This window comes from Acanthochromis polyacanthus, chromosome 12, assembly GCF_021347895.1.
Source record: "Acanthochromis polyacanthus isolate Apoly-LR-REF ecotype Palm Island chromosome 12, KAUST_Apoly_ChrSc, whole genome shotgun sequence".
NCBI classification, from domain to species: Eukaryota; Metazoa; Chordata; class Actinopteri; family Pomacentridae; genus Acanthochromis; species Acanthochromis polyacanthus.
In genome coordinates, this window is record NC_067124.1 from 14,417,023 (window position 1) to 14,432,057 (window position 15,035).

Below are 15,035 nucleotides of genomic sequence, written 5' to 3' on the forward strand. Positions count from 1 at the left end.
AAATCAGTCAGCAATTCAACAACCTTTTGTTGAGCTGAGGGTGACTTAAGATTCAGATTTGCCACTTGGTGTTAGTTTACCTTTAATAGTTGCAAATGTGCCCCTGCAGGTGTTTTTAAAACTGAGAAATCACATTATGCTGTTAGATTAATCCCCTACACTGTGCACGCTGTCATTTCTGAGTCGAGGCTGTCAGTGAGCCAAATATATCAGGTCTTAACTGCTGAACTATTTTGTGAGTAATTCAGTCTGGCCCCTCAAATACAAAAAAAAAGCCTGAAAATGTCATCTGTGCAGCTGAAATGGAAAAGTGTTGTTTCTATGACAACTCAAACCAAGAGGCTGATCATTTATTTTTGGGTTGTACTTGTTAAGACTTTTCAACTAAGGAGCCACAGTTATTGGAAAAAAACAGATACTTGTATCTAAACCAAAATAAAGTGAAAGCCGTTCACTTCATTGGATGGATGGTTGCGGTGTTTGGGAATTTGTTGACAAAAATAAAAAGTTGTTTCCAAGTAATGGCAACTTTATTTGAAATTTATTCAATCTCTGCTTTAGCTTTTGGCCCTTTCTCTGTGTCAGTCAAGTGGCATCTATATTCAGTGAAATCTTTACTCTGCACTGAAATGTAACTGCTGCAGTCGTGTGCTTATCTCGCAGGTTGACAATATTATTTCAATATTCTGTGCAGAGCTCACAGTGCATATCTCTGTTTTTCATCTCTACCTTGATGTCAAACTGGAGGTAGCGCCTGTCCATCTCTCTGGAGACCACACTTTCTATGACTTCCACTGGCACTAGCTGGTAGCAGTCGAAGGCTGGGCAGAAAATGTTGTGGGCTTCTCCTTCTTGGATCTTTAGATTTAGAAACCTTCAAAAGCAGATTGCAGACAGCAATAAGGTATATCAGGAAAACCCTGACTGCAAAGAGATTAGGGACACCCCAAGTCAATCTGCAGAATCAACTGTCCAAAACCAAAACATGGCTTACCCTTCCCAGCATGCTCTGCAGAACTCATGGCCACAGGACACGTCGACAGGTTCCTCAAAGACCGAGATGGAAGACATGCAGATACCACACTGTGAAGGAAAATGGAGACAGAATATTAACAAACAAGATGCATTTTGTCTTAAGACCACAGGCATATTGTTTCAAGTCATTTTTACATAAATAAACCCCAACTCAAACACTAAACAGACTGGAACATGCATTGTTTAGGTTTGTTATAGTAATCCTTGAAGTGTATGCAGCCTTTGAAAAAAAATCTGAGAATGCGCTCAGAGAGGCATCTTCTCAAAATGTTGTTATGGGTAGTTTGATTTTAATTCATGTCATGGATAGAAAAGTTAGTTCTGATGAGCTGATATGAGTGTGTAATCACATAGAATATCTAGGTTTGTGAAAAACCATTATGCCCAGAATATGTACGCTCTCTTTAGTTTGTGGCTTTCTGAGTGTTTTGATCATCAGATGCATTTTGTCACGCCCACAGAAACTTGATCCACAAACAAACACGGGTAAACACATACACTCAAACACGCAGGCCTTGTTACAGCGAGAGTCTTACCCTCACAAAAGACATAAAGAAGGCAGTGTACTTCAACAATGTGAGTATTGATTTGTGAAAGAGCAGAATGTGATATAATCAACTGTAACCTTTAAACGGGCCCTTGAGTGCACTCGGTCGATTGGCACAGTGCAGTTGAAGGCATGCCTTTTTAGAGCCATGACAGAAGATACTGTCAGACAAAGACAACCTATAATTTCTCATAAGATAATAGATAAATGTGTTAGCTTCAGCGATGGTCTATCAACAGTTTGCTAGAAATAAGGATTGAAACATCCACCAGTGGATAGATCATTCATCCAAAAATGTTTGTTTTCTAATAATAATAATAACTTTTTAGAAACTGAGAAAACTATCAAATTATCTTTACAGGGATCAGTGTCATTTCAAAAGCATAAAAGAAGCTTTGTCATATAATAAAAGGCTCGATTAATTATTACTGCATATAAATTCTCAAATACATACAGGAAATGACAGGTACATACAATATTTATGCTGAAGTTATAACTTGAGTGTGCAATAAAATCTGCAGTATTCATTACAAACAGTGTCATCTAAGTTGTGCCCCATTTCGCAAGTTATTACATGTAAAGTGAAAAAACGTAAATATTACATCCTTAGACCGCGCACTTGATGCATCACTGGTAATCTTCTATAGTGAGTACTTAAACAAAATGAATTTCCAATAGGCATGAAACTAGACAAAGCTATTATCTAAGTAAACACTGATATAGTGCAGAGCATATCGTATTATCAGCTGTAATTTCCATCTTGCCAATTGTTCACACAGAGACTGCAGAGGAAATTGTAAAGCACGTTTTATTACTGGGAAATCCCAGAAAAGTTAGGATAATGAGCGAGCAATTAAATAGGGGGTGTGCCGGCCCTCTCACAGCACAGGAGGCTGATAAATGTCTGTTCAGGTTCAATAACGTTTTTACAGCACACTTTCATGTCTATGACTTATGGCAGATGTAGCTGTTGAAATCAAATAAAACATTTGTCATTTCTGATGAGAAAAAGAAAGCTAAAGTGACATTTGGCTAAGTAATGTTTATAAACATATCCTTATCCAGTTCAGTTCTATAAAAATATTTAATTGATTGCCAGTTCCATCATGTTTGATAAAAAAAGCAGACAGTTGCAATGGAAAGTACTTTCTACCTATGTTTATTGTCCCAATCATCAGTCTATGGAGAGCTGAATTTGCGTACTAAGGTTTTTTTTAATAATACAACATTCTCCTCCGTTCATACATGCCTAGACCACAATTAAAATACTACTGCTGCTCTTAGCAGTAGAGGTTGTCCTGCTAGAGTTTATGTTTTCAGGGCAGACCACTGTCATGAATACTAATGACTGCTGGGAAATAATGAAACATTACGCAGAAAGACAGGTGTGACAGTGAAAATTTAAAGAATTCAGCAGAAACACTTTAGGGAATTTGTGGCACTTTAGGGGCTTCGGTTAAATAAACATTGGCATGTAGTTTTTATGGGCACACTGTCTGTTACTATTACTATTTGCCAGTTCATGGTTCCAGCTGTTCCTTGCTACTGCAGCAGCTCCTTGGACATGTGGCTGGGTCTACCTGTGATTTCATTCCATTTGGTTAAATTTCACCTACCATTTCCATTCACATCTTCTTAAACTTTTTAATATTAAAATATAGAAAAGAAAATGACAGTTTGTCAAACTTGGGGCAAAGAGGCACAGATTACCTGTATCCATAAAGAAATAATAGTAATAATAACAAAAAACGACTAATTTAGTTTCCATGGGGGCGCCACAGGGGACAGTGCTCTCTCCCTTTCTCTTCACCCTGTACACATCGGACTTCCACTACAACTCTGGGAGCTGTCACCTTCAGAAATTCTCGGATGATACAGCCATTGTTGGGTGTGTGTCTAATGGGGATGAGCTGGAGTACAGGACAGTGATCTCTGACGTTGTCGACTGGTGTGAGCGGAACCATCTGCAGCTCAACGCCAGTAAGACGAAAGAGATGACCATCCACTTCCGTAGGAGGAGGGCACCTCAGCCTGCACCGGTGAGCATCCAGGGTATGGACATTGAGATAGTGGACTCATACAAATACCTGGGTGTTCACCTCAACAACAAACTGGACTGGTCACAGAACACAGAGGTCCTGTACAAGAAGGGCCAAAGTTGTCTCCACCTGCTGAGGAGACTGAGGTCCTTTGGAGTGTGCAGGACTGTACTCTGGACATTCTATGATTCTGTGGTAGCGTCTGCTGTTTTCTATGCAGTGGTCTGTTGGGGAACAGGGAGCACTGGGAGAGACAGAAAAAGACTGAACAGACTGGTGAGGAGGGCCGGTTCTGTGCTGGGCTGTTACCTGGACTCCATAGAGGAGGTGGGTGAGAGGAGGATGTTGGCAAAGCTCACATCCATCAGGGACAACCCCTCCCACCCACTGCATGACACTGTGGAGTCTCAAAGTAGCAATTTCAGCAGTAGACTGAGACACTTAACCAACAATACGGAACGCTATCGCAAGTCATTCATTCCATCTGCCATTAGACTTCATAACACCAGCATCACTGGCTGATGTTTACACAAAAATAGACTGCTTCACACAATCCCCTACCACATAATCTGCATAGTTTTCTCTCGTACTTCACATCATTCCATAAGCCACCTTTCCCATCCTACACTCCTGGACATATGTGATTGTGATTATGATTATCATTATATTGTTGTTGTTTACTGTTGCTATTGTTGCTCTACTGTATGATGTATGCTGCTGTAACATGGGAAATTTCCCCAGAAACGGGGAGTAATAAAGGATTATCTTATCTTATCCTGACAGGGAGCTTGAGACATCTCTCACCAGAGAAGACTCATCATCATCGGCAGGCATGAGGCTGATTTGGTCTGGTGAGGTGATGGAGGATCGGGTGGTGCGTGGCGTCCGGGGCGAGGGCAAAGTGTCCCATGCATTACAGCCACTTGGAGGTGGGTTGGGCATCTGTACCCCTGAGCGTTGGCAGCACTCCTCCGCATCGGTCATCCAGGCCTCTAAGAGCTTCTCTCTGTCCCAATCTGAAGCAAAAAAAAAGTTTAGTTTTTTTTCTTGGCACAGAAAAACTGAACAGAGAAGCAAAATCGCAATAAATGAGGAACCTGATGCTTTGTTTTGAGCACAAGATTAAGGAACAAGTAAAGTGTTAAAGCCAAGAAATAAAAGTACAAGGAGATTGCAACTTAAACAGAAGTGTACGGTGTAGTAGAAGGTCAGTGCTTAATTTTTTAAAAAGGTAGAAAAACAATGTAGAACATAAAGGTTGAACGCCCTGTTGAGCAGAGCAATGTTTTGTGTTTTGTGTAAAACCACAACTCAGACCTTTTCAAGCCATGTGATAAGACAACAGGCCAGGCTCAGTTACACAAGCCTTTCAGGAATAGCAGCTCTGATCTGTACTCACAGGGCTAAGACCAAAATATTTTGTAAGGATTCTGTGATAAAATTTAAGAATGTTTGATGTATAACAGCCCTGGACAAACTACAAACATATGGTAGAATTCCCATTTAGCCTGTTAAAATGAGATAGATTCTTAACTAAACTCTTATTTCATCCACGAAGGAATGTATAAAAGAAAAATGTTTTTTTCTCCAGTCTACCCCGTCTTATTTTTTTTCGATAATGAATCCAGCAAAGTCCACACGAATCCCACTACAGTGGCAACATCACCATAGAAGCCTTTCAAGCAGCCAACGACAAAGACCTGCTGCCATCTGGTTTTCTGTTTCAGAATAGCTGTTCAATCTCACATTAGCACAATAACAGGTTTGAGGGCCTTTCAGTATAAATATTGAATGACTTGTGGACTGTGCCTGAGTCCAAATACTCTCCCCTCCTAAAATAAGGAACATGACCCGGTCAACTGTGTAATTAGGCCATTATCAGCCTCAAGACACGTTTCACCACCAATCAAATGCCTTAGACTCTAAATGGCCTCGTTTAGATAATGAATGTCACAACAATTTCCCCCCATCTCCATTCAATTAAAACTAATCAATGACTATGACCCTATCTGCATGCCTTTGGCCGTTAAAAAGAGTCTGAAATTAAAGTCGTCACATTTAGCTAAATATCAAAAATTAGCTGGGAAACACACATTTTCAGAAGTACAGTAAGATTGACAAGCAGGCAGTTCAGCAGACAAGCTACAAGAAAAATGATAAGAAAACTGTACAGAGCCTACTGTGGAAATGTAAAAGCTACAAAGTGCACAAGTTCCTGAAAAGTTTTCACAAGAAATAAATGATATGCAAGTCCAATCTCAGAGAGAAATATCCTGAAATATTCCATTCCTTTTAGACAGGCAGGAGGCATTCCCATGATAGAGGTGAATAAATATAGCACCATTCTGGGGTCAATCTCTCCCTTCTAAGCTCCCAAAGTATGTCTCATATGTAGCACACACAGCTCAGCAGCCACTAAGCCCACTTAATTAGAGAATGGCTGTGGAAGTCTTCTGCAAAAATTTAAGCCAAGTTAAATTAACTTAATTTCTTTTTCTAAGTTTTTAATACACCTCATCTTATTGCTGGTTAAGAGAACCTAGTTTGAGAATTGGTACCTTAAGGCTGCAAATCAAATCAAAACTGTTTTACACTTATTCAGTTCATGGCGTCAGTGAAGTACTTCAGAGAAATTCAGACAAATAAGAAAGAAATTAAATTTTGACACACACTGCTTGGCTAACTGACTTAAAAACTCAGTGTCCGTATGTCATTACTTGAATGTGACTAGTTGAAAGTAAGCTTCCTAGTTTTTAATTTGGAATTATAGCCAATAATGTATGCTTTTTGCAATGATGTACAATGTCGCTCAGTTAAGTAGCATCCCTCTGCACACTATTGTTTCTAGTAAGAACATAATAGAAGACAACAAAGTCTAGAAATAAACAGAAGTGCTAATGTGGAGGATGCAATTCTTTTCCCCAGTAAAGATTATACATAAAAAAGCATAGCTCAGATTGATTTTCTGGAAGGTAGGATGTGTGCTGTGGGCAATTTATTTACAATAAGTCAAGAGCCAAGTGTGTGAGTAATCTAATTGTGGATATACCAGTGTTTCTTCTGACATATGGGAAAAGCTTACTATAAGAGCATTTAGAGCATGTGATAGATAGTCTCCACTGAGGGCATCCATCCATCCATCCATCCTCTATACACCGCTTTATCTGCTTTATCATTAGGGTCGCGGGGGGTGCTGGAGCCTATCCCAGCTGACTTGGGCGAAGGCAGGGGACACCCAGGACAGGTCGCCAGTTTGTCACAGGGCTACATATACAGACGAACAATCACTCTCGCATTCACACCTACGGGCAATTTAGAGTAACCAATTAACCTCAGCATATTTTTGGACTGTGGGAGGAAGCCAGAGTACCCGGAGAAAACCCACGCATGCACAGGGAAAACATGCAAATTCCATGCAGAAAGATCCCAGGCCCACCCCGGGATTTGAACTTGCTGCAAGGCGAAAGTGCTAACCACTACTCCACTGAGCAACCCCCATTGAGGGCAGTAAAAGTGAAAATCTTTGAACGTCTTGCATGGTGTTTACATAAGATAAATCTCTAATCCAACTCTCAATAAAACACCCATTTAAAAATAGTTTCTCTTGGCCAGACTTGAACCTGAGATGCTGCAGATTTAGTTGTGAAAAAATAAATACATTCAGTGGAAATAGATTTCCAACACACTGCAAATTATTAGATGTAATAAAGTCAAACAAATGGCACATAAAACTGACATTTTATAGCCATTTTCATGATTTAAACTGTTTTTCACATCAATCTTGCTGTCAAATCTAAAACATTTAACATCAGCGGTTCCAGATAAAATAGATAAGAATCTTCCTGAGGCGTGACTAGGGCTGAGTACCGAACTTTGGTTCTTTAATGGCACCGACCGAAATGTTTCGGTAATAATGAGTATCGAAATAAGCCTCGTCTTTCGATTCCATGTTCCGGTACTTATCACGTGATTATGATAAAGCAAACCTGTGATTGGCTTTAACATCACACGTGATTGCGGCAAGCCGGAAAAAAACATGCTGTGGCGCGCCCTGCCCATTCATAGACAGGTTTCACGTTAGGTACACTGACTTTACTGCAGTTGTGTAGCGTGTCGTCGAAGTGGGAAAAGATGCCTCTGAGGTCTAAAACGTGGCTCTACTTTTGTAAAATGGACGCCAATAGTGCACGGTGCAGTATATGCCAAAGCGGGTGGTAAACTCCATCTAAGGCTGAATACCGGCACGAGACCGATAGTCGACAAGTACCTTAAGGGAAAGTTGAAAAGAACTTTGTAGAGAGAGTTCAAGAGGGCGTGAAACCGTTAAGAGGTAAACGGGTGGGGTCCGCGCAGTCCGCCCGTGGGATTCAACTCGGCGGGCCAGGGGCGGCCGCCCGGTGCGGGAGGATCCCCTCGCGGGACCTCTCCCCGGGCGCGGGCCGTCCCCCGCCGGGAGCATTTCCTCCGCGGCGATGCACCGCGACCGGCTCCGGGTCGGCCAGGAAGGGTCCGGGGGCGAAGGTGGCTCAGTATGTACTGAACTGTACATTGCTTGCAAATGTTCTTTTGCACTGGAAATCACTGGAAAATTAAACTCAAGATGTGAAAAGTAATGTGTAATGCAATTTTCATTCTGTTAGAGTATATATTGTAAAACTGGTATCGAAAAAAGTATCGTTTAGGAACCGGTATTGATGTGAAGGTATCAGTATTGGTACCGGTATCGAAACTTTTAGATCGATTCCTAGGCGTGACAGACGGAACCTGTCTTATTTAGGCCTCTGACATCTTGGGTTTGGTGTAATTGAAGTGTGTGTTGTCATCATGCCTTGATCTAAACAGCCTTCTAAAGCCTGTAGATGTCAGTAAGAGTGGCAAAGGATTTAAAAAGGTTTCCAAATTATTTTAAAATAAATAATTTTACTTGAACAAAACTTTTCCAGAAGTTGCAGAGACACTGCCCCAACAAATTCAGCAGTTCATTTGAAGCTTCAACAACTTTAAAATGACATCACACGATCACTTTAAGTCTCAAAGCGCAAGAAACATAGTAGATTGCACAAATTTGTCCTGCATTGAAGGCAGGCCAAGGAAAAGCCTTTGTTGGCCAATAAAAGCAATAGGAAATGAATACAGTTTGCCAATAAACATATAAGGAAAGAGCAGGCTTTTTGGGAAACTGTGGTCTGGACAGATGAATCAAAGATAGTTCCTCGGTTATCGTAACAGTCATCTGAGCAAATACAGTTTTTTCAGAAGAACCTCAAACCAGCTGTGAAGCATGTTGGTGGAAATGTTAAGGTTTGAGGTTACTTTACAGCCTGGCCAGTTTCAAGTTACTGATTCAACTACAGATTCTGCAACATATCAAAGAAAGCCTGAAGATAATGTGATAATCTATGCAAAAGTTGAATTTAAACTGGAAGCAGATCTTTCCACCAGATAAGGATCTGAAGCACTTGAGCCAAACCACTGAGGAGTGGCTCAAAAGGAAGAAATGAAATGGCCTAATAGTCAAAGCTTAGATTTAAATCTCACTGATATATTGGAAGGGGACTGGAAAGAGAAAATACAAGACAACCCTCAAATACAGCGCCTTGTGAAAGTATTCGGCCCCCTTGAACTTTTCAACATTTTGCCACATTTCAGGCTTCAAACATAAAGATATAAAATTTTAATTTTTTGTCAAGAATCAACAACAATTGGGACACAATCGTGAAGTGGAATGAAATTTATTGGATATTTTATACTTTTTTAACAAATAAAAAACTGAAAAGTGGGGTGTGCAATATTATTCGGCCCCTTTACTTTCAGTGCAGCAAACTCACTCCAGAAGTTCAGTGAGGATCTCTGAATGATCCAGTGTTGTCCTAAATAACTGATGATGATAAATAGAATCCACCTGTGTGTAATCAAGTCTCCGTATAAATGCACCTGCTCTGTGATAGTCTCAGGGTTCTGTTTAAAGTGCAGAGAGCATCATGAAGACCAAGAAACACACCAGCCAGGTCCCAGATACTGTTGTGGAGAAGTTTAAAGCCGGATTTGGATACAAAAAGATTTCCCAAGCTTTAAACATCTCAAGGAGCACTGTGCAAGCAATCATATTGAAATGGAAGGAGTATCAGACCACTGCAAATCTACCAAGACCCGGCCGTCCCTCTAAACTTTCACCTGCAACAAGGAGAAGACTGATCAGAGATGCAGCCAAGAGGCCCATGATCACTCTGGATGAACTGCAGAGATCTACAGCTGAGGTGGGAGAGTCTGTCCATAGGACAACAATCAGTCGTACACTGCACAAATCTGGCCTTTTTGGAAGAGTGGCAAGAAGAAAGCCATTTCTCAAAGATATCCATAAAAAGTCTCGTTTAAAGTTTGCCACAAGCCACCTGGGAGACACACCAAACATGTGGAAGAAGGTGCTCTGGTCAGATGAAACCAAAATGGAACTTTTTGGCCACAATGCAAAACGATATGTTTGGCGTAAAAGCAACACAGCTCATCACCCTGAACACACCATCCCCACTGTCAAACATGGTGGTGGCAGCCTCATGGTTTGGGCCTGCTTTTCTTCAGCAGGGACAGGGAAGGTGGTTAAAATTGATGGGAAGATGAATGGAGCCAAATACAGGACCATTCTGGAAGAAAACCTGTTGGAGTCTGCAAAAGACCTGAGACTGGGACGGAGATTTATCTTCCAACAGGACAATGATCCAAAACATAAAGCCAAATCTACAATGGAATGGTTCACAAATAAACGTATCCAGGTGTTAGAATGGCCAAGTCAACGTCCAGACCTGAATCCAATCGAGAATCTGTGGGCAGAGCTGAAGACTGCTGTTCACAAACGCTCTCCATCCAACCTCACTGAGCTCAAGCTGTTTTGCAAGGAAGAATGGGCAAGAATTTCAGTCTCTCGATGTGCAAAACTGATAGACATACCCCAAGCGACTTGCAGCTGTAATTGCAGCAAAAGGTGGCGCTACAAAGTATTAACGCAAGGGGGCCGAATAATATTGCACGCCCCACTTTTCAGGTTTTTATTTGTTAAAAAAGTATAAAATGTCCAATAAATTTTGTTCCACTTCACGATTGTGTCCCACTTGTTGTTGATTCTTGACAAAAAATTACAATTTTATATCTTTATGTTTGAAGCCTGAAATGTGGCGAAAGGTTGAAAAGTTTAAGGGGGCCGAATACTTTCACAAGGCACTGTATCTTGCAAGTGAAGGAATTTTCCAAACTAAACCACCTAAAGCAGGTATGTCCAAGTCAATTATTTCATAGTAGCTTTGAAAACATTTTCAACTTTTTCTGCCTAGTAGAAAGAGATTTAAACAAAAATAGATGTGTCGTGTCTGCCTTATTGTTCCAACTAGTCCAGGCATTCCAATGTTTTATGTCAGCAATGCAAACAGGCCACGATTCAGATCTTACACATACACAGCTGTCTTTTCTTGATTGTGTAGGAAGTATGCATGTGAATATATTAACGTGATCAAAATCATCACTGAAATACATGCCAAAGGATTTTCTGCAGGAGGAGCCGGATGCAGTCCAACTGCTGGTTAAGTACATCACCATTATCTACATGCACTTTTCATAGAGAGTTAAATATGTGCTTATCTAAATAAGTCAAATGATGTAATTACTTCTTCATATGGTATTTGTTTATATCACCCCCCTAACAGGACATTCCCAGTGTTAAGTATTTAAAGGACAAGCACACACTCAGATATGACAGATATCTGTGTCACTGTGTGTGTTTAATGGTACCATGGGCACGTAGCAGTGCTTCAGCAGTGAAAAGTGGGGCCTGCAGCATGTCGGCTGTCTCCACTATCAGCATGTCCTTCAGCCTTCGTAGATCCTGAGGCCGCAGACCTTCATACAACTGGGGAAGAAAGCAGGATAATGACAAAAGGAGAATCAGAAAAAAGGGAGGAATAAATGAAGGTAACAACAATAAAAAGGAACAAACAGATATTTTGTAAGGAGTGCAACTATTTCAGTTGCAGAGTTTATAGGTCTGTAGTTTCGTTTTGAAACCAGTCACTAATTGACGGCACTCCGGTGTTTAAAATCATGCTGGAGTCATTCCCACTCTTCACTCGTACATGCTTTCATTGGACACAAACACGCACAGTCACACACACACAAATTAGTCACACAGTCACACACAACAGTCTGGCATGAGGCATGTGACTCCTATCATCATTAGTCCATGAGATCACTGGGTCTGTCGTGCGTCAGCAATCATCTATTTTTGATGTGCTTGTAGGACTTACTTTCTCTTCTCCCCTTTGTCCCATCTTTCTGTCTACTCCCACCCTCATTTATTCCCTTCCCCCTCTTTCTCTGATTGCACCCCCTTTCAGCCCTCTACATTTTCTTTACTTTTCTCTGCCAACTTGCCCTATTGTGGGATTCATCAAGTCAAAGTTACTCTCCAAGAAAATATTACTTGAAGAGTTTTTAATTGTAGGTCTTCATCAATACCAATATTACACCACTGACAAAGTGAGTGGTTTAATACATGCCCTGGGTGGGTTTGGCTCGGTTAGGGTGTCGAGGGTAGCTTACTCAAAGGAGATGTATCTGAAACAGCAATATCAATGACAAAAACTGCTTTGTTAGATTTTTCAGAAGTACAGTGGGGACTCCACCAAAGTTTGTTAATATTGGAAGTGACAACAGCTGAGGGTGACACGCTCAAAGCTGTATACCCACTGCCTCTTGGTATGTTTTTCTGTACCTCTCTTCGATCGAGGGCTGCGTACTCTGCCTCTATACCCTCCGCCTCGGGGGCAAGAGAGAAGACCATCTGCGACTCCAGGCGCAGGGCCAACTCCTTGTGGTGCTGCTTCTCTGCACAGTCACATGGAGTCTCGCGGTTTTCATTCTCCGCAAACAGGTCCGCTTCTCTCTGCACCAGCAACTGAGCGAGTGGAAACAAGAGGAAAGTTTGGCTTTGAATAATGGCACACATGCTGCATTCAAGAACGTATACTGAAGCTCATGGTTGGAAACAGCATATTTACAAAAACAGTAGAATATTATTTATTTTCTAATAATAGTTGAAGGAAAAGCCAATCGTAGCAGAAATGAGAACATTTTTTATATAGGTTACTGCAAAGATTTAATTTCAAAAAACCCATAAATGTACTTGGTCTTTCTGAGAAAAATATTGCGACGATTTTGCCACTTTAAAAAAATTATTCTCTCAGGTTGATTATGTGGTTACTTGTGCAATTTCTTTTTAACTTTCTTTTCCAGAATTCAGTGTAAAGGTTCTCTCTATCTGTCACAGCCTACCTGTCTGCATCAAATTTGACATTTTGTTTAGCTACACTGTAAATTGTATTTTGTTATATATACCACTGCATGGCTTTCACAGGATACTGGAAAGAAAACAAAGTACTACTTAACAGGATAAATCTACATAGTTGAGAAGCATTTAAATAAATGACAAAGCACACTGTAATTTCATTATCCACAATTGGTTATGCAGCCATAGTTGAACCCATGGGATAATTTTGGTTGTTCATATTGTACACACTTGTCCTCCATCAGGGAGATTACACAGCTAGGTGGCTGTTTGTCTTTTGTTTAGCACCAATCAGATTTTGACATTCTTCATTTTGTTGTATTATGTGCAACAAAAGCCTTTGTATTCTATTCTATTCACAAAATACATTTTAATTCTAAACTCCGGTCTTTACAAAGGCAGATACTTAGAGTCAAATTTTATCTCTCTGACTTGTGATGCATCCTGCCACAGGGATTAATAAAGGTGTGGAGTGTTGCACAGCATCTTCCCAAAACTCACCAGGGAGGGCTTTGATATAATCAATGAGCGCATGCAAATTATTGTTCCTTTCCCTGCATTGTGTCTAGATCTAACACAAGCCCACACACCAGGAACTATTCTACAAATATTCATAGTACAAAAGAGCAGGTGCTGAATAATTTGTGTTAACATCAGGGTTACTCTGGCCTCTTTTATCTTCCTTCTGCTCAAATTGCTCTCTGTCTTAGTGAGGCTTGTCAGTTCACATCCATTGAGGCTTTGATCTATACCTAAGGAAGCCACGTGTAAGAATATTTTATATTAGCCCAGAATTTGGCGATCTCACCTCAACACACGTTTTCATGCCTGAGGCAGAAGCATAATGCAGGCAGGTGTTTTTCTTATTGTCAGTGGCATTGATGTCAGCACTCTCATACTCTCCATGGTCCAGCTTCGCTCCGGTCCACGCGAGGACGATTTGCAGACACTCCGCCCGACGCTGTTCATCTTCATATGGCCGTGAGATGCGAGGTTGCAGCGCCCCCTCTGAGGTCAGGATCTGAGGCCCCATGCAGAGAAGGTGCAGAGACGTCTCGTTGTGCACATTACGCTTGTTAGGATTGCCATCTTTGCTGTGGATAAAAGACCTAAAAGACACAAAAGGCATGACTGAAGGAATGATTTAATGTTCGCTCTGTGCGATCAAGCCAGCATCCTGCAGTGAAGTGCTAATTTTGGTGTGAGTTAACAAAGTAACTCAGTAGGGTTTTAAATTTTTGCACCCACACTGTTGGTTTTTTCCTTCTCACTTTGTAAATCTATTTAAGGATGCATTGTGTGTTATTTTGTACAAAGTAGAAAAATAACATGAAAATCCTTGTACCATGTGATAAAGCAAAAAAGAGCGGAAATATATAAGAATTATGAACCTATATTACTCTGAACTGGCATAAATTTTCATGTAACTCGATATTGTGGACCATTTATTATAAATCACAAAAGAGATAATTTCCAAGTGCAAATTGCAACTACATGGAATCACTTTCCAAACTAATAGAATTTCAGTGTTTTATACATAAATTATAATAACCAGAATTCTATCTTTCCAACCAGTTACATATTTTATTTGCACTGGACTTGACCTGTTACCATTTTACAACCCCTAAGCATGTCTGGTCAGGTAAGAATGTGAAATTGTGCAAGTATCATAGTATGGAGAAAGCATAGGGCCTGAGTGGAATACAAGCATGCAAGGTTGTTAGCTTGTAAGATGGGAAACTGTTGGAACCCAATTCTATTCTGACCCAGCATGTTGCATTCCTGAGAGCGGCTAACAGATGGCTTTGTGGAAGACAGATGGGACAGAAACATATAGATACAAAACATGAAAAATTTTCTCTTTCGATACAGCAAAACTGTAAAAGACGGAACGAGCTGAACAGCAACAGGATGCTAAAAAATTAAACAAGTGTTCAAAAGACACTTGACATAAATCTAAAGCTCTAAAGATCTATCAATCAACAATTTTATCTTCAATGACAGTTGCCAATCCAAGAGTACGAGTCTGAATGTGTACATTATGTATGTTTGCTTGTTTGATTTTGTCTCAGTCATGTCCTGA

The 15,035-nt window shown here is 40.6% G+C and overlaps 1 protein-coding gene across 3 annotated transcripts in view; it reads right to left on the reverse strand.

Moving 5' to 3' along the window:
• The window catches only part of LOC110970433 (ankyrin repeat and IBR domain-containing protein 1), a 38,317-nt gene that overhangs the window by 20,780 nt on the left and 2,502 nt on the right, over nt 1-15,035 (reverse strand). For all 3 annotated transcript variants that reach the window (XM_022220719.2, XM_022220718.2, XM_051956541.1), the window contains 6 exons: nt 13,761-14,061; nt 12,380-12,562; nt 11,401-11,518; nt 4,426-4,637; nt 995-1,083; nt 730-874 (listed from right to left, as the gene is read on the reverse strand). In XM_022220719.2, coding sequence (XP_022076411.1) covers nt 730-874; nt 995-1,083; nt 4,426-4,637; nt 11,401-11,518; nt 12,380-12,562; nt 13,761-14,061 — 1,048 coding nt within the window. The remainder of the gene's footprint in view (nt 1-729; nt 875-994; nt 1,084-4,425; nt 4,638-11,400; nt 11,519-12,379; nt 12,563-13,760; nt 14,062-15,035) is intronic.